We start from the raw sequence: 20,133 nt of genomic DNA on the forward strand, positions 1-20,133 counted from the left end.
GGGCAACTTTAGAGAGAAAAAACGCGCTGGGGGGTCGAGTTACTCATTTACAAGGGGGCGGCGATTACATAGCGCGTCGTTGAAAAGGTCGTAAGCGCAAGTTGGCTCGCTAGAGAAGCAATACCAAGGCAAATACAACCAGTTGAGGTAGTAATTACGTGTTTAATTCACGAGAAAAATAACCCCTGGGGGACAGTCAGAGTTACTTACTTTAGCAACAGTAACAGTAAGGAACGAAAGAAAAAATCGAGGCCGATAGTGAGCTGTGATTGGTCGGCCCGTTCTTACAAAGTAGCTACAGTATTCTATGCAAAGGACGTTTCCTTGAATACCTGCTGTTGTATCCCCTCAGGTGCACGTGACAGGAGGCCCCGCCCTCTCCATTAAGAGCAGTGAGGGCATGTATATCGGCGCTGACCTTCACCTTGGCAAGGACGTCAATGGCGCGTATGTTCAAGGCTCGTTCATTGGTGGCTTTTGTACCCACAACAAAGCAGAATCGACAGGTACAAAACCGATTTTAATATTTGTTATCATAAAAACAATGAATTATTACGTGTCCAAAGAGGTCCAGATCCACCGTAATGAAAGTGAAGGCGAATCCGGTCACTGATGTGAGTGGGGTCTTAGGCGCATTATTAAACGACCTCATTCTGTTCATTAACCGAGATAGATATAACGAGGTTCGACGGGGTTCAAGATAATTGAGTTTTGGTGTGTATTAGGTATAGAAAATATGGTTCAAGTGACCCCAATTGCTCGGGATGCAAGAATGGCTTTTAACACTTTAATGCTTTTAATGCTATTCTCGTCGTTAATGCACCGAGCCTCGTGAATAACTGACGGACCCCACCCTGCCTTTTTCTCTGGGCGTACCTGTACGTTGGGCGCTGGTACGTTGACCGTGTTGGTCAGCGGAGAGACGGACGGTGGCATCTAACTTGCTGGAACCCATAAATGCGCAAAACGATTATAATATAATGATTAACACGTAGTTATTGCTTTTGTTACTCGATGTTGACTGGGATATTTATTTTCCTGCTCTATATATTTCTTGCTTGCTCGTTTTTTTTTTGGTATTTTCAATAGCTACCCGTCGTAAATTATCAAATATTGGTAATGCCGATTGAAATGGATGCTTTTGCTCATCGTCACTATATGTGAGCGTAGAATCTCGGCGTGATTGGCTTTCTTTAATAATGCCGGCCAAACTTTTAGGACGAGGCCCAGGAGGTGGTTTCCATGGCAACCTGACAGGAGCAGGCCACGGTGGAAAGGGCGGAGGTCTGATCGAACTTGGTGGCGTCACGTACGGAGAGGATTATGGGTACGATCCCGTCAAGCTAATAGGCGGCAGTACAGGTAAGGGGGGGATGGGATGGGATGGGATGGGATGGGACGGGACGGGACGGGAGGGGGGGGGGGGGCTCACTTGTAGACATACCCACTGTGTTTTTCAATGAAAGACCTTGGGTGCTAGTAAAATTCTATTGTATATTTTTACGAGAAGTGTAATGTGCAATTGCCGATATGGCTCGTGGTGCTATCTTTCTTAATCACTTTTGCTCCATTTGCTAGTAACGCTTGCGTTACATGCATTTTTCTCTCTTTTACAGGCGGTGGACTGGGTTCGAGTTTGGGTTGTGGTGGAGGCGCTATAAGCATTGAATCAACGAAAAATGTGACGATAGGTGAGTCTATGCAAGTTGACATTATTGCTTATCAAATAGTGGTTACACATTGTAAACACAAAGTTTACACAAAGTTTGACGATAAGAGAATGGAAAATGGAACAAAGTTTGGGCAATAATAATGTTTCCTTGTATTTAAAATTCGTTCATTCATTACAAGGACCTCGCTACAAACTTAATGTAGCCTCACTGAATGTCATTAACAGATACAAGACTTGTTTTCCCTAACCAGTGGTGTTTGGCATTCATCATTTTCCATTTCCTTATAGTCAACCTTAATTGAAAAAGGTGTATATTCTGACGTGCTGACGTGAGGTTAGTTAGCTGTTTTGTTGTCGTTTTTTCTTCAGGTTTTCGGACTCGAGTATTTCGACTTTGGATTGTAGGACATTTTGTGATTGACTTTTTATCAATAGAAATGATCCGTTTTCTTTTTCGGGGGTAAATTGAATTTCACAGAGATTTGTCTTAATTTTTTGCGGCAGTGCAATATTCGTGACACAAGTCGGATTTAGAGTCTTAGATATAATAGCGATTATTCCTTTTTGTCTTTCGTGTTCAGACATGCTTTTTATGATAAGTATTATGACGAGGCATAAGGAGTTTACTACGCTTTCTACTCAGACACTGTGTATCTGCGTCCGAGATTTATACTTATCAGCTGTAAAAATACTGATTCACGCACGCTAAGTACTGTTTCCGCTTTTATATCTTCATAGCTGCGTCAATAACTGCAAACGGATTCCGTAAGCAAGTTGAAGCCGGTTCTTCATTTGGCGGTAGCAGCGGTGGAACGATTATCCTAAAAGGCAAACAGGTATATCAATACACATATCCCATGGAAGACCCCGGATTTTACGTGGTTGAAAGGCTCAATATACTACTGCTATGGTGGACATATGAAAATTTCGACATTGGGCATTAAGGAATTATTGTAATGTTGCTGTAATACATATACATTAAAGTTTTTTTGGAATATCAAGCTCGATTTTTTGGAGACTAGTGGAAAAGCTGCCCATTGTTTGACGGCTTAAGACCAATTTCGTATATTTTTTTTATCGAAAGTCACCGATTTTGTGTTTTAAAAATGTAAGTGTTAGAAAAAGCCTCCATCCCATACATTGTCCTTGTACTGTAATTTCCAATTTACTCTGGGTTCTTTATATAGTCCATATCTTCTTCTATAATCAGGTCATTCTTATGGATAATGCCCAGTTGGGAGTGAATGGCAGCAATGCGCACCCCCCTGGAAGTAGCGCAACGGGCGGGGGAGCAGGAGGAGTCATTGTCATCGAAAGCTCGTCTGTGATTGGGCAATTACCGAAACCCGAGAGTGACGCAAGAGGGGGCGAAGGCGGGGTCAGCGGCGAGAACGGGGTTGTTATTATCAATGGTAAGTGAACAAGGGGGGTAGACAAGGGGGGGTGGGGGCGATGGCAAGAACGGTGTTGTTATTATCAATGGTAAGTGAACAAGGGGGGTAGACAAGGGGGGGCGATGGCAAGAACGGTGTTGTTATTATCAACAGTAAGTGAACAAGGGGGGTAGACAAGGGGGGTGGGGGCGATGGCAAGAACGGTGTTGTTATTATCAATGGTAAGTGAACAAGGGGGGTAGACAAGGGGGGGCGATGGCAAGAACGGTGTTGTTATTATCAACAGTAAGTGAAGAAGGGGGGTAGACAAGGGGGGGCGATGGCAAGAACGGTGTTGTTATTATCAACAGTAAGTGAACAAGGGGGGTAGACAAGGGGGGGGCGATGGCAAGAACGGTGTTGTTATTATCAACAGTAAGTGAAGAAGGGGGGTAGACAAGGGGGGGGGGGCGATGGCAAGAACGGGGTTGTTATTATCAACAGTAAGTGAAGAAGGGGGGTAGACAAGGGGGGGGCGATGGCAAGAACGGTGTTGTTATTATCAACAGTAAGTGAACAAGGGGGGTAGACAAGGGGGGGTGGCGATGGCAAGAACGGGGTTGTTATTATCAACAGTAAGTGAAGAAGGGGGGTAGACAAGGGGGGGCGATGGCAAGAACGGGGTTGTTATTATCAACAGTAAGTGAAGAAGGGGGGTAGACAAGGGGGGGAGATGGCAAGAACGGGGTTGTTATTATCAACAGTAAGTGAAGAAGGGGGGTAGACAAGGGGGGGCGATGGCAAGAACGGGGTTGTTATTATCAACAGTAAGTGAAGAAGGGGGGTAGACAAGGGGGGGGGGTCCAGGGCTAGAACGGGGTTGTCATCATGCATGGTAATTATACCATTATATAAGTGGAGGGTGGGGAAGAAGACGAGAGGGACGGGGTCGATAGCATTTCGAATGTACAGCCCATGATTTGGAAAAAAATATTAATGCAACGTATTATGTCGGATCCTTACAGTTTTATGATGAATAAACTCATGTAATTTGCTTTTATTCATAGGAAAACTTAGCCGTTACCCGCCACCCGGTTAGTATATCCAGACACGTATCACGCAATAACGTTACAGCCATGGCATGCACTCCAGAGGCGTAGCCGGGGGGGGGGGGGTGGCCTAGGGGACCCGGGCCCCCCTTATAGCAGCCAAAAATACAGTAAATGTATGAGTCATTATCTAGAATACAGGAGAAAATGCCTTGAAAGTTCCTTTTGGGCCCCCTTCTGTTTAAAATCCTGGCTACGCCGCTGCACTCATAATAACAAAAAAGAAGGAATACAGAACTAATCATTACGTAATGGAGCAAACACTTTGTTCTTGGATCTTTATTTTAGGTTTCGAGACTCTTGTGGGGCTATTTTTTCCACGTTCGTTCTCCTTTTATCTTCGTATATTGACATATTTATTGCCTTTTATCTTGAACTGTGTGGTAGAGTTTTAAGGGTTTCATACCATACATACCCTTTCATTTTTTAATAAATCTATTCTCAACATTTTGAGATGTTTTACGATTATACAAAATGTACTAAACTATTTCCCTGTACCAAAAAACTACCTCACAAATAAAACGAAGAAAGACAAGGTTTAATACATACAGAAAAAAAACAAACAAAAAAAAAGACAAAAAAAAAATACACCGTTAGAGAGAATGGACAAAGGGAGGGATAGGGCCCTATTTCTTATAACAAAACTCTAAATTATGATTTTCGGATGCTATTGTTTTTTTCTATTTGGAAAACTGCTTTCACCCTTTTCAAGAAACAATTTCGATATGGTTTTGTATTGTTCAATTTACTTTGGAAAATGTGATATATAGCCAAGGTCAAAAGGACAATACCTTCCTGCTGCTAACGACAATAAATAATTCACAGGGATGGTACGCTCCAGAAATTACACCGGGTGCTTCAGATTAACAGGGGGCGACGCTAAACCCCTGCCCCTCATGGCCCATGATGCCACGCCCACAGCGTGCGTCCTCAAGTGCCTGTCAGCGGGTTATGAGGAGGCCTTTATACGTGGCAAGGACTGTAAGTGTTTCATCAAGGCTCAGACGGAGGAGGTGGCGGAAGAGAGTTGTAACGCCACTTGCCCTGCGAGCAGTAGGTTCTACTGTGGCGGGAAAATGAGCGAAGTCTTTAGCATGTATCGCACAGGTAAGTCACATGTAAATGAATGTTCATGATGCACTTATTTATATGCAGTGGCAAAATAAGCCTGTCAAGAGTACATGAAGCTCTGTAGATAGTAGCGGTTCCAGGAAGGGAAGGAAGCACGGGTGGCCTAGTTTGTTAGCGCGTCGGCCTCTCACCGCTGTGGCCCAGGTTTGAATCGTGGTCAAACTGAGGATTTTTCCGGCTCCCTGCCTTGATTCGAATTTGTGTCACAAGTGAGTTGAAGTTATTCTCCCGTGTCTCCAGTCTTCTCGGATAAGGACACTAAACCGGAGGTCCCGTCTCTTCAAGCTGCACTACACTAACCTGAACCGAAGGGACGTTAAAGTACCACTGGGGACGCAATAAACCCTATGGCAGTCACCACCCCCAGTGACAGTGCTTTACAATGCTTACCAACAATACACTCAAGGGGGTACTTGGTTTGGAGCTTAGCTCTGTTGTACTTTCCGCACCAGTCTAACTGGAGGAAATTGAATAAATTAATGAAGGGGGAGGGATCCAGAGGGGATGGTTCTGCTCCCCTTAGGGGGGACACGAGTGGATGGTAAATTCCATAAATTCCCAAGATCCAACATCCGCCCCTGTAGAGAGAGTTGAAGCGATAGCCGTACCTACCTTTTTATAGGTCATGTTTGCCTGGTGGTGCTGATATTAACGATAGCCTTACCTTTGTTACAGGTTACGTTCGACCACTTCCGACGACCGCGCCCACCCCGCGTCCAGTTGACGAGCCCACAGAAGAGGTGAGTTTGAACTGGTGATCATCGACATGACGGTAAAACATGACGTGACGCTTCAAATAAGCTCATTTCACATCTAATGAGGCGGAAAATTTCTCTAAGTACTTAGTGAGTAAAAGCAAACAAAATATCAAGTGCGCCTTTTTTTTAAATTGATGCGACTTTTTTTAGTGTCATTGAAATTTGACCTTTTCGTCCCTGAGCTCATACATAGCGCAAGTATGATCAAGGAAAAATATCTTAAAAAGCAAAAATCTGGGTATGTGCATTTCGGCCTCGCGTTATTTGTGTTTCATTTCAAAAATCAGTCCGGAATACAAGGAACCGATAGCCATTGTAAGAAATTGTGTCTTCTTTCTCTATCTCGAATTGCGAATTTTCCAGGTTTTTCCGTCATGTCGTGATCATCACCATCACAATTACCTTCTTAATCATCAGTAAATTAGTTACAACACAACGATGACATGGCAAAAAAAGTAAATGTGTTTAGAGTATCCTATATACTCGACGCTCTTACATTTAAAATCCTAAAACGCATCGATAATAGCCCATCTTGTAACTGAGGAACGCAAGCTTCTAGTAAGCTCACATACGTTCAACAAGACAAATTCAGGGCCGAGAAAAAGAAAGATACTATGCATGTCTCGACCAGGACTGAATCGAATCCGTTTCAGCAGAGGTGAGAGGCCCTATAGACTGACGCGCTAACACAATGGGCCACCCGTGATCCCACAATTTCCATATAACTAACACATAAATAACAACATCAGCACTAGCTAAAAGATATTAGTAGCAATAATAATAATATGTGAATAATAACACAATTATCTTTACACTTTGGCGCTAAAAACATAATCATCGTTGTTATCATTGTCATTATCTTCAGCGACATAACTTCGGTATGTATCATATCACAAATTTCGTGATAAAAAAAGCAATGACAAAATAGTAATCGAGAGGAATCAATAATTATGTGTAATGATTATGCGGATGGTGGAAATGGTAATGTTTTATGTTGGATACTTGTAGTTCAAAAAGTTGTCCCAAAAGACGATAACATCCTCGAATTCGGAGACAATAGTGCAGGACCTGAATAACCTGACAACGAACAGCTCGCTCAACGGCGGGGATACATGGGTAGCGGTTAACGTGCTGGTGAAATTAGCGACGGGGAAGGTCCTAGCAACGGCAAACGTCACTCAAGCCAAAGCAACAGGGCAGGTGAGGATGGATGAGAAAATCGGGTAAAGCCCTGGCAAAAAAAAACGTCAATTTGCCCGGGCCCCTTCCGTGGAAGGGGCCCGGGCAGGAAGGGGGGATAGAAAAAGGCAATAAGAAGAGTAGGGGAGGGGAGGGTAATAGAAATAATGAGCGAAGGAATGGCGGGAAAAAGCGAATGCGTTATATGTTTTTTTTTTTCAAGAAAAGAAATATGAAGGAGAAATAAGATTTCCAGTTTTTTTTACTAACAATCATATTTTTCTTACAATCCTAAGGCCGTGATCGAGATTGCAAGTTCATTGATGAGCCCTGAAAATAGAGGGAGCTGGGGACTGCTGGAATCACGGAATTCAACCAAAAAGGTAGCTCGCTGGATGCGTAGCTGGTAGACTCCTTTATTACTTACGTGCTCACAAGCTTTTACTTTGCTCTTCCCCAGGCCTCCCCATATACTATCCTACACTCGATCGAACAGATTGCTATGGACCTTGGATCTAATCTTTCTGAGCAGACCAACGTCACCGTGGAGACAAAGACCATAGGTAGGAATTCTATAATTTTAGTTCTGTATTTCTGATTCAGATTGGGGTGTTTTCACGACAACCACAAATGAAGGTTCGGCCACACGTGTCTTGTAGTTTTATGGAAGAAGCGACTTTTATCCTCGATTCAAACAGACCAGTATGTCAATCGAAATGTATGTGTGTCAAAATGAAAAAAAAATAAAATAAATATAGACTAGTTTAAAAAATTATTCTTTGAGGAACGCTTATTGCCAAAAACATACCAATATTGTTCAATAAAATTTTTCTTGTTTTCTTTTATTCTTTCCTGCATGATTAAATGACATTGATTAGATGATGACATTGATTAGATGATGACATTGATTAGATGATGACATTGATTAGATTACTATTTTGATTAGATGATTATTTTGATTAGATGATTACTTTGATTAGATGATTACATTGATTACATTACTATTTCGATTAGTTGATTACCTTGATTAGATGAAAACTCTTACCACTACCCCCCAGACTAGTCATACCATATATTCGAGTGACATCCTGCCTTTTGCAGCTATGGGCATCGAGGTGTGCTCCTTGGATAACTTCAAGGGTGGTTTTTACCCTCGCTATGACCGTCTAACAAGCAAATGGGTGTCAGACGACCAGATATATGTGCCGCGAGAGACTGTGGACGAGTTCAGGGCGTCAGGTATGATGCATTTAATTTGGCGCGCCGAGGTTGTTTTGGCTAAACAGCTTATATACTATGTTTGCTCATTTTCTCATTTTCGGCGCGATTTTCGTAAATTTTTCAGATTTTATTAATACATCTATGCTTTATCAGATTCTGCTAGATTCACTCTTCTTGGAAATCAAATTATTTTTTTTCATGCAAGGTAAATGGAAGCAATATTTTTATATTAAAATAAAAATCTCGAAATCTGCGCGATGAATGTTTTCTAAATCTACAGTAACACCTAACAATACTCCAACTTGAAGCACGCGAATTTTAAAACTGACCTGTCAAACTTCGCGATTGATGAATCTTTATTTTACGCCAAAATTGTCCTCGCAATCTTTGAAAAAATAAATGCACTCTTGCCTACCAAGATCCATCCCCGAATTTACGCTCCCTGTTAAGTCCAAACCCTAAGGCAACTTGTGTGAGAGGGGCAAGAGGAACAGTTTTGCACAAGAAAAAAATTCAGATAGTCAATTCGAGAGTATTTTTTGTTAAGATAACTTGAAAACTAAAGAATTTTTCCTTTTCAACATTTTAGCGCAACCCGCTCATCTTCCAAACTATTACCCGACTCTATTGGTAAAATAGGCATTACCGAAAGTACTTGCTTGATGTAGTTGTATGTCGAACCAGCTGCGTTTATGAGAAATTAGAATCAAAAGTTGAGTATCTGAACGCGCTTCAAACGAAGCCCACGCTAGTGTCACACATGGTAATCGACGATAGCTGCCTTGTTTGTTTCACATGTGACAAAGTTGCACGAGCGGAACTGAGATCCCGGGTTGTGCATTTCGTACAGATATCTCTATTCTGTGAGAACGCTTACTGTGAAGATGTAAAAGCTGAAAGAAACACTCTCTATACAGTCTAAAGTACGGAAGAATATAAAAAAACTGCTACGGGTATATATTTTGAAGAGGAAATTTGTCAATCTATGAAAAACTATAGATAAGAAGCGCATTCATATCCTCAACTTTCGATTCTAGTTTCTCATAAACGCAAGTTCTATTTTAGCCATAGCGTCGGGTAATAGTTTAGAAGAGGCGCGGCTTGGGCTCAAATGTTGAAAAGTAATAAATTCTTTAGTTTTCAAATTATCTTAACAAAAATACTCCCGAATTGACCATCTGGAATTTATTGTTGTGCAACACTGGTCCTCTTGCCCCTCTCACACAAGTTGCCTTAGGGTTTGGACTTAGCAGGGGGCGTAAATTCGGGGATGGATCTTTGTAGGCAAGAGTGCATTTATTTTTTCAAAGGTTGCGAGGACAATTTTGGCTTAAAATAAAGATTCATCAATCGCGAAGTTTGACAGGTCAGTTATAAGCCAAAAATTCGTGTGCTTCAAGCTGGAGTATTGTTAGGTGTTACTGTGAATTTAGAAAAAAAATTCATCGCGCAGATTTCGATATTTTTATTTTAATATAAAAAAATTGCTTCCATTCCTTGCATGAAAAAAATAATAATTTGATTTCAAACAAGTGTAAATCTTGCGGGATCTGACAAAGCATAGATGTATTAATAAAACCTGAAAAATTCACGAAAAGCGAGCCGAAAATGAGTCTAATATAGGGAACTTAGTAAAAGCTGTTTAGCCAAAACAACCTCGGCGCTCCACCTTAATATGTCATTATTGATAAGAACCGATGTTTTTTTTTTTTGCCGGTTAATTCTCGTTTTTTGTAGCCACAGTTTGCCTAGGTAGGGCTGGGTGCGCGACCTGCACATATTCAGTAGATATCATTCATAAAGTTCTTTAAGAATTTCCTGATTCTACACCATAAAGATACTTTTAATAGGGGACTTACGCTTAGAGATCACGTGACCTGTCTGGCTTGCAAATTCAAAAGTAAAAAATGACTGCGGCCGTCACACCAAAGAAGGACGAAAAAATAATATCTTTTAATTAAACTGAACCTCACGGATTTTGTTGCTGTTGATTTGCCGCCAAATGCCTGAGCGCGCTAGTTTGCCACCTAAAAAGTCACGTGATTTTTTAGCGCAAGTCCCCCATTCACATCGTTTGTCCTAGCTCAGGTTGTGTCCCGTGTAACTAAGATGCTTAGATCGTCTTATTGGAGTATTAAAAGCTGTGGGTTGCGTTGTTCACATTTTCTGATTACTCACGCAGGTGAAACGAAGACGACGGCCGTGTATGTGCTTTACCATGGCATTACAGATCTACTTAACACTGGGTAGGTCACATGACCTTTAGTATTTTAAACAAAGCCGCGGTAGTCTATTTAGGGACCTTAAGCAACGACGACGGCAACGCGGACGCCGACGGCAGAAAACAATGGAATTTGATTCAGAATTGAGTAGCAGCACGTTGAAATGCGTTCTGTCTGATACATTTCAGCCGTTTTCCGTAAAATCACGACGTGAAAAGCCCAAGTTTCACGGTCAATTGTGGACGCGGACGTTTGCACTGTAAACTCCACCAACTACGTTCGCTGCCGTAGAAATAATGCCCTAAGTTTATTTTTATCTGTCTCTGACTATAATGTTTTGCTTGTTTTCCATTGCAATTAAATTATGATTGATCGCCACGCGGGAAAACATCTTTTTCGATCGCGTTGTCGCGTTGTCCGTCGTCGTCGTCCTTGCTTGAGGTCCCTATTGATTGTCGCGAACAAAATACCCTTGAAGTAGTGCAAGCCCTCTCCAAATAATTGATACTGTATTCCTAACCCTGTATTTGCAGTATTTGGGAGCAAAACACGTACCTCAACTCTAAGGTGATGGCGTTCGGTTTTGACAAAGTTCTCCACAAACAGCTACAACTACCCGTAAAAATGACCTTCCGCAAATACGAGGTGAGTGCGGTGTTACCTCTTTAAAGCGACCACATATCAAGCGGTCACCCTCCGAATAGTGGAACGGCCTTGCCTTTGCCTATTGCTATCCTCATGGTTGACGGTCGGTGATTCTTGGGTCATTAAAAAGATTGCGCCAACCCGCTCTGTCATAGGCTATGGCGGAGCTCTTGCGCCCACAGACAGGCCAGTCCAGTCTCTGATATCATCTAGCCAACGTCTGGACGTTATTTACTGGTAGTATTTCTTCTATAAAATGGTTAACGTACCGTTTAACGGAGCACTTGCGCTCAGACAGGCCAGTCCAGTCTCTGATATCATCTAGCCAACGTCTGGACGTTATTTACTGGTAGTATTTCTTCTATAAAATGGTTAACGTACCGTTTAACGGAGCACTTGCGCTTAGACAGGCCAGTCCAGTCTCTGATATCATCTAGCCAACGTCTGGACGTTATTTACTGGTAGTATTTCTTCTATAAAATGGTTAACGTACCGTTTAACGGAGCACTTGCGCTCAGACAGGCCAGTCCAGTCTTTGATATCATCTAGCCAACGTCTGGACGTTATTTGCTGATACTATTTTTACTATAAAGTGGTTAAAGTACTCTTTAACATTTACAGTCATGCAAGGGCAATTGCTCTTCTTGTACTTCTCCATTAATCGGCCAATCTCTGTTTAGCGGTCACTCTTTGCGGACCCGAGGGTGGTCGCTTAATAGAGGTAACAAAAGGAAATTTGCTTTTCTTGTGCTCCTCCATTAGCAGCCAATCTCTGTTTAGCGGTCACTCTTTGCGGACCCGAGGGTGGTCGCTTAATAGAGGTAACAAAAGGAAATTTGCTTTTCTTGTGCTCCTCCATTAGCAGCCAATCTCTGTTTAGCGGTCACTCTTTGCGGACCCGAGGGTGGTCGCTTAATAGAGGTAACAAAAGGAAATTTGCTTTTCTTGTGCTCCTCCATTAGCAGCCAATCTCTGAAAGCGGTCACTCTTTGCAGTTCCAAAAGTGGTCGCTAATGAGGGATACCTCATTTGAAGATAGTGTAGCTCAGCAACAGAATTATATCGTCAAAGCGTTGTTTGTGTATTTATTTTTAATTTTTGGCAGGATTGGACGAATATCACAAAGACGCGGTGTTCCTTCCTTGATTTTAGACAATCGTAAGTCTTACCACTCTCTGCACTCGTGTGTGCTCGCTACCGGAAGTCTAAAGTATTAACAAAAATATCCGTCAATTCTTCTTACTGATGACGTCGTACAAGGCAAACATCATCTTCTCTAAATTATATCAAATATACCGAATCTAAGTATAAAATTACGACATATCAGAAATACTTTTGTCCGCATAACTAAGATATGGAGCTGACTGTACAGTGAACTAGATATACTTAACAACGCCTCTGTAAGGTTGTCCAAATTTGCCATACTGGAATATTACTTCGCAGATCCACGTCCTTACTAAACTGTCTGTCTTGGGTATAATTCAGTCGTAGTCTCGCTCGTCGCTAGTCTCGCTAGTTTTACAATTACTCGCTACAACTACTGTTGCGATAACCTTTGTGGCCCAGTTAATAAAATAAAAGAAATTAAATAAGACGACGAACGGAGTTGAGACCGACGGACTGAGGTTGGTTGCTTACGGTTGAGTCTTGTCTCTAGGTCGGCAGGCAACTGGTCGAGTTCTGGTTGTAAGATGACGTCAGACCCCGATGAGCGATTAGCGCAGTGTGAATGTGACCATCTTACCAATTTCGCAATTCTGATGCAAGTCCACGAGTTTAAGGTAACTAGGTGGTTACTACGGTGGTTACTAGGGTGGTTCATAGGGTGGTTACTAGGGTGGTTCATAGGGTGGTAACTACGGTGGTTACTAGGGTGGTTCATAGGGTGGTTACTAGGTTGGTTACTAGGGTGGTTCATAGGGTGGTTACTAGGATGGTTACTTTCTCACTCGTACTAAAAATTTCAATGTGAATGTTGTTATAATTATAACTTTTTATCACAGAATGAAATATGAATTATAGTGACTGGCCGAGCTTTTGAAGCCGATTCAACATTCCCTTCATAAAAAGACAATATACTCTGCCTCTGTTATTGAATTTGGTTATTGAATAAGGAAGTATGACTTTTTTTTATAAAAACAAACGCTTTGGATGGTTATTTCTAATTTATTTTTACATATTTCGTCTTCTTTTGTTAAATAAAAACAATAACAAAGGTGTGGCTGACGAGGGCTCTTTAAGATCCCAAGGGAAAATCAGTTGCTCGAGCGATAACATGTCTAAAACAACTACGCGCCTGTTTATTTGGTGCACATTTTAACTCATTAAAGCGTTCCTTTACCCTCAGATTGACCGCGCTCACGAGAAAGCACTACAGCTCATCACATATGTGGGGTGCGGAATCTCGCTCTTCGGACTTGCTCTCACTTTGGCCACCTTCCTCTCTCTCGAGTAAGTATCGGAATCCTAATATACCGCCCAACAAAGTCCTGGCCGATCATAATATAAAGCCCCACAGGGTCTTCACCGATCCTTGAGAGGTTTAATAGAAATACCCGATCAGAGAAACCTTTTACACTCGCAACCTCATCCTCATCCTTTTTAAGTGTTGTATGTGGCTGCCCTTCTCTCTATTGAGTAAGTAAGTACCAGGAACAACTCAACAAGACGGGTCACCATCTACATCACCATCTACATCATCATCATCATCATCGTCGTCGTCGTCGTAACCGGAAGCTATATACCCAACAGGGTCCTAACTGATCATTTAGCGTCTTTATACACACACGCCACTTGCAATGCGGGATTATTTTGAAAATATAATTTCAATTTAACTCAACGAGGCAATTCGACAGCCTCTTCTTTGACAATGGTAAATCGCCACATCCAATGCGAGAGACATAGTCTTCGTTGATTTTTATTTTAACCGTTGTTTCTGCAGAACCCTGGCGTCAGAACGAACATCGATCCACAAAAACCTCGTGGTGGCCATCGGTCTTGCTCAGATCATTTTCCTGGCGGGAATCGACGCCCCCAACCCGGTAATTACAGCCAATCACCACCGTGTATATTTGACTATTGTTCTAGAACAAGTGTATAGCCAAGTGGGCACAGGAGGGACCCCTCCCCTCCCTCCATTGGAACGCCGCTAAAGAAGACTCTCCTAATAACGAAATACATAAACGAGGATCAACCAGCTCTTGCATGTTGCATTTGTTTTGTCTGTTTTGCACTAATATATAGATTTAGGCACTGCCTAAAAGCGGAGCCAGCATTGAACACCTTTTGCTATTAATACCCTGTTCAATTGGGTTGCGACACTTAGGCTTTGACAAAGTTTTGTGTAGGTATTTCTCGCAGTGTCTCACTTGCGTGCGTCCGTAGTGCCCTTGCCCTGTGATAGAATCTTTCACTATCACACTCGTGTTCTCCTCGTGTTCTAGATCGCATGTAAAGTGGTGGCTCTGAGCCTGCACTACCTCTACACAGCGGCGTTCGCTTGGATGTGCTGTGAGGGTGTTCATCTCTACACAAAAGTGATCGAGGTGTTTAGTTCCGAGGGAAGCAAGATGAAGTACTACTACCTTCTAGGATGGGGTAAGTAGGGTTAACACGGGCCAGAAGATCAGGGATGGGGAGTTCCGAGGGCCGCAGGATAAAATACAACTGTACAACTAAACTGCAAGGGTAGGGGCAAGTAATGCTGTGGGTGTAGGTCTTCTACACGAAATCAATCGAGGTATTAGGTTTAACGAACCTTAAGTAAGGAGATATATCTGAAATGTGGTATAGTGTGTTACTAAAGGTAAATAAAAGGTAAAAGGAGTGGGTCATGCCGGAATGGAATGGGAGAGGTAGAAAAAATGAAAAATGGAATTCTATAACCGTTCGAGGAAGTAGAAAGTGATGAGTGAATGTTGCTTTTACTTGATTACAGGTGCGCCCTTAATCATCGTCATTATCTCAGCGGCTATTCGCTTCGAGCATTACGGTTCCGAGCAGGCGTAAGTAACATTTGACGCTTTTACTTCAATGCAATACACAATGGAATTATCTAATGGCTATCCTAACTTACGTCGGTAAGGATGTCGAAACCAACGATGATAATGATAATAGGCCATCCCAGCAATAAGCTTGCGCCTATTACGATTGAAACCCACCTCAACTACCAGAATGCAGCGCGCGCATTTTAAAGCTTGCACCAAACGAAGGGCGCGCTGCGTGACGGTAGTTAAGGTAATTTACCATGTTGAGTGCGCGCATGCTGATAGCTGGAATGGCCTATAATGATGGGCCTAATAAAGATTACATGCTATTGATCGTATTGATTATTTTCAACTTGGATTGTCTTAGATGTTGGATCTCGTATTGATTATTTTCAACTTGGATTGTCTTAGATGTTGGATCTCTATAAAAGATGGCTTGATCTGGGCATTCGTTGGACCCGTCCTTGCAATCATGGCCGTAAGTTATTCGCTGACATTTTCTTAGAAATCTTCCACTTGATGTCTAATATCTGCGCATCACTAATGTACTTTAATTTTATTTATCCAGGTGAACTTTGTTGTCATGGTGATGGTCATCAAAGTCATCCTTGCCTCTGTGACATCAATCCAAAATCCCACAAACACCTCACAAGTGAAGTAAGAAGATAGATAGATAACATTGAAAACTTTGGTAGTTCATTTACAATAAACTGAATAAGATGCATCAGTCAAAACGCATAGCACTAACAGTTACGTAATACATATATAGATTTTTAAATCTAAGTTATTGCACCCCAGCCAACTATCAACTATCAACCCTGTTGGGAATGTCTTGCCTTATGGGTATATGTAGATGTAGAATTGGCACTGACCCCCGCCCCAAAAATCCATTCCATCAATACTTGATTTTATGATAGATGCTAGATTTGACTCATTTGATGACGTTCCTTTACAGAGCGGGACTGAAGGGAATGGTAGTCCTGTTACCACTGCTCGGTCTTACTTGGGTGTTTGGGCTGATGGCTGTGGATGAGAAGACGATTGCCTTCCAGTACATCTTTGCTATTCTCAACTCACTACAGGTAAGCCCTCTCTAACCATCCAGTGTGGCTCTCTAACCATCCAGTGTGGCCCGCTCTAACCATCCTGTGTGACTCTCTAACCATCCAGTGTGGCTCTCTCTAACCAACCAGTGTGGCCCTCCTTAGCCATCCTGTGGCTATCCTCTCTCTAGCCATCCTAGTCTAGCCTTCACCAGCCTTTTATTCCTCAGTATTTGGATCTTTTTGGTACTCTACAATTACCCCACACCCCAAACCAAGGGCAAAAACAACAAATTAGCTGAATATAAGCAATAACAACTATTAAAACTTATTGTTAACAAAGTCCGGGATCTTTAACCCTAACCTCCTTAATATCCTGTTAAGATATATATATATATATATGTGTAATTGACCAAGCCTTGATAAGTTGGCATAGCAGTTATTATGGACGACATAGTGGTGATCAGGTGATTGTGTTTTGATTCCCAGGGCCTATTCATTTTTGCCTTCCATTGCATTGGAAATTCTGAGGTATGTGTCATACTATAATTTCTAGTAGTGGCTGTAGCCAAATAAATGAGCCGAAAATAGGCGATAGAGTACAGTCCGTGATAAATAATAAAAAGTGAGAGCGTTTTGTTGCGATAGTTTCAATTTTGAAAAAACAATTTTTTTTGAAAACCATTGTGAATACACTGCTTTTCTAGGCTTTTGTGTGATTCCAGACAACTGTATTTTCCACTCCAGGAGGTAAAAATTCTGGTGGATGTGTGAAGTTCTAAAGAAGTTCCCATCGTGGGGGAGGGGGCGGGGGCTATGGATCTCGAATTGCTGTGGAGTCACACGATTAACCAAAGCCCCTTAATATTATATGTCCCTTCCTTGGTTTGCTCTTCAGGTGCGGGTGGCCTACAAGAGACTGCACGAGAAGAGAACTCTCCAGAAAAGTCTGCCAGAACATTCGCTATCTAGCATGCAACATAATAAGGTAAGAGAGAGCTGCGGTCAGCATGCAGAAACCAGCACACGTACCAACTCTGTTGTTGGTCCTTTGATTATTCTTGGACTTCTTGGATAATTTTTAGAAATATATATATTTCGGATTTTCGATTTTATTTCTCGGAGCATTTCGGAGCATTTTTCTCGGTGAGTCTAGTTTATATTTCAAGAACAGCCACAAAAAAATCAAATATACAAAAATCTCGAATAATTTCAAAACCATAAGGTCATGGATCTCGGAAAATCAAATGTTGACTACCCCCCTACTATTCTGTCAAATAAATGCATGTTGTGCTATTGTCATATCTCATAAAGCTGATGCAAGCGGATTGAAAAATGATCATCTAACGTGCTTGACCTTTTTAGGACCTCAAACGCAGGATGAATTCCCGCGAAACCAACTCCACTGGCGACGAGGATGTCATCGTCACCAAGACGATTCGCAGCGTTTCAGGTATTGAGTACTATCCTCGGTACTATGACAAACTTAGGGATCTTGAAAAAATCAATAGAGGTAGCCCATCAACCAATGTTTTTTTTAATTGGAATGACAACCCGTATGAAGACAGAAAGAGACACCATATAATATGCATATAATATGATATTCGCAGCTTTTATTCTAATATTTACAACAACAAAAAGAATCATGTTCGATTTTCCAGTTGTCCCTTGACCCCCCCTCCCCCTTCCGAAGGAACGCTCAACTCAATATTTTCCTTTTTAAGGAGTGCATTTTATCACACATCTATTTTCACGAGTGTGTTGCTCTTTGTATTGTAGACGTCAAGTTATCTGGAGACCACGTCCCCATGCAAACTGTAAGTTCCAATTTTATCTGAACTTCATACCAAACTTCTTGTCTATAGATATTCTGTTATTTGCTACGAAGAGTGAAATGCTTTTGATACGGTGCATGATCATGACAAGCGTCAAAGTATAAAAGAAGAATGTTTTAAAGTTGATACTGCATGGTAATAACTCTACGTGATATAATAAGTGTAAAGATTTAAGATGATAAAAATCCTTTTCCGTCTTCTCCGTAACCACTACGAGTACAAGGTGACTCCATACCCCCCTCCCTCCAATAAAAAGAATCTTCAAAAGAGAGAAACAAATAAACGCAGCAGAAAAAATAATAGTAATTACGAATTGATTAATAGATAATATGATAATGACTAGTTTCCAAAAAATGTGGCCACCCTTTTGATCTATGTCCCTTAGACTCTGTTTAATAAACAAACCCCCCTAGAATACTAACTTAGTTATACTAACAGCACTCGTAAACAATTTTATTCAGTTTGGCGATACGGATTCTGGACGCTGGTCGTTAAACTGCCCTTCGCCTGACCCGTGAGTAACTAATCGGTGGTGTTAAATGTTAAACTCTGATGATAAACATCGATATAAATCAATCAAACCCTGATTATAAGATCTAAAAGAACTGATCGCCTATTGTGGTATTAAGATCTATGATGCACCGCAATAAAACATTTTTTTGGGCTTTCTGTGGTTGGCCATGAGAAGGTCTAGAGGTATCCAACTCTAGACCTTCTCTAGTGACGTCACCATCAACAACAGGAAACCCGAAACACCACAGAAAACTTTAAAATAACTCCTGAGGTTGATCCCATTTGTACATTTGCAAAACGGAATGAAATATTGGATTTGAAATAGTCTAGTTGGGGAGATTTTGGTTTAAATTTGCCTTAACTAGACTTAGACATTCTTCTTGCTAAACGATCCCATCATCCCTCTCATCAGTCTGCTGTGCCCAGTTTCCTAGGCCTGGGGAATTGTACTTTTAAAGTTGGATGCACTGAATATTATTGATAAGGGGCATAGCACGGGCTCACCATGTGCAAGGATGCAAGGATTGGTTGAGGGTGGAGGGTGTGTGTGTGTGTGTGTGGGGGGGGGGGGGGGGGGGGTGCGCAGACATTGGTATCATATGGAGAAAACTTAGTATTTGAAGATTCCTTTATAAGAAATGACCCGCTTTTTGGTCGCTAAGGGGCGATGCGCGCGCAAGCCCCCCCCCCCCCCCCTCTTGTATACGCGCCTACTCAAGAAACATCCAAACAATGGATTTTGGTTTCACGGAGGCTTAACAAAAATTGTAATACTCAATATCGTAATGAATAAAATATCAAATTAAATTCGTATGTCTTACGTATTCTTGTGGCAGTCGATTAACTCCTAACGTCTACCCTTAATTGTAGCCAATTATAATGCATGCGCAATAATGATGCATGACTGATCTAACGCACCCCCAGGTTCTACACTGCCACTGTGACCACACGGCCAACGATCAGATCCGCAAGAGTTACTCCTTCCTATGGGAATTGATGCCTTAATATTGCTATGGTAACTAAACCCTTTTAAAATACCTTAACATAACACCTGATAAATTAACCTCTAGATCAGTTAAAGTTCCGTTCCTTTTGAAGATCCATTCACTATTTGTGAACGCAATAAATCCTAGAAATTCATAAAACAATATAAAAATGATATCAAACATTATTTACAGTACCGTTAAGCCCGTGCAAATGAGCTAAAGCGGAAAGCACTGCTTGTCCAGTGATTTAGATGTTGTCGCCAACATACCCTTTTTCTTGTGGCTTACCACAGGTAGCCCAGGCTCTGTCAATGAGTAACTTGAACCGCCCGGCTTATTGACCGTTAATAGAGATAACATATGGAGTTGTTACTTTATGCAAGTATTCTGTAAATGGGAGTGATAGAGGGAACTCTAAATTTCACCGAACAGCGCTAAAGCATCCACAAATGCGCCCTAA

At 41.7% G+C, this 20,133-nt stretch overlaps 1 protein-coding gene across 4 annotated transcripts in view; it reads left to right on the forward strand.

Annotated features, from left to right (window-relative positions):
• The window catches only part of LOC5501722, a 45,080-nt gene that overhangs the window by 23,982 nt on the left and 965 nt on the right, over nt 1–20,133 (forward strand). For 2 of the 4 annotated variants that reach the window (XM_048720488.1, XM_048720492.1), the window contains 27 exons: nt 353–506; nt 1,219–1,362; nt 1,617–1,691; nt 2,411–2,508; nt 2,883–3,084; nt 4,113–4,139; nt 4,980–5,261; nt 5,961–6,025; nt 7,052–7,243; nt 7,519–7,605; nt 7,683–7,785; nt 8,324–8,461; nt 10,626–10,689; nt 11,199–11,310; nt 12,416–12,468; nt 12,968–13,091; nt 13,658–13,761; nt 14,252–14,351; nt 14,754–14,907; nt 15,248–15,314; nt 15,708–15,774; nt 15,865–15,953; nt 16,252–16,378; nt 16,829–16,870; nt 17,238–17,327; nt 17,705–17,792; nt 18,119–18,156. In XM_048720488.1, the coding sequence (XP_048576445.1) occupies nt 353–506; nt 1,219–1,362; nt 1,617–1,691; nt 2,411–2,508; nt 2,883–3,084; nt 4,113–4,139; nt 4,980–5,261; nt 5,961–6,025; nt 7,052–7,243; nt 7,519–7,605; nt 7,683–7,785; nt 8,324–8,461; nt 10,626–10,689; nt 11,199–11,310; nt 12,416–12,468; nt 12,968–13,091; nt 13,658–13,761; nt 14,252–14,351; nt 14,754–14,907; nt 15,248–15,314; nt 15,708–15,774; nt 15,865–15,953; nt 16,252–16,378; nt 16,829–16,870; nt 17,238–17,327; nt 17,705–17,792; nt 18,119–18,156 (2,886 nt within the window). Of the gene's footprint in view, nt 1–352; nt 507–1,218; nt 1,363–1,616; nt 1,692–2,410; nt 2,509–2,882; nt 3,085–4,112; nt 4,140–4,979; nt 5,262–5,960; nt 6,026–7,051; nt 7,244–7,518; nt 7,606–7,682; nt 7,786–8,323; nt 8,462–10,625; nt 10,690–11,198; nt 11,311–12,415; nt 12,469–12,967; nt 13,092–13,657; nt 13,762–14,251; nt 14,352–14,753; nt 14,908–15,247; nt 15,315–15,707; nt 15,775–15,864; nt 15,954–16,251; nt 16,379–16,828; nt 16,871–17,237; nt 17,328–17,704; nt 17,793–18,118; nt 18,157–18,635; nt 18,689–19,611; nt 19,703–20,133 lie in introns of all 4 variants that reach the window. The other 2 variants (XM_048720489.1, XM_048720491.1) reach the window with 2 other exon arrangements.

The sequence above is a fragment of the Nematostella vectensis genome, chromosome 13 (genome assembly GCF_932526225.1).
Source record: "Nematostella vectensis chromosome 13, jaNemVect1.1, whole genome shotgun sequence".
Classification (NCBI taxonomy): domain Eukaryota; kingdom Metazoa; phylum Cnidaria; class Anthozoa; order Actiniaria; family Edwardsiidae; genus Nematostella; species Nematostella vectensis.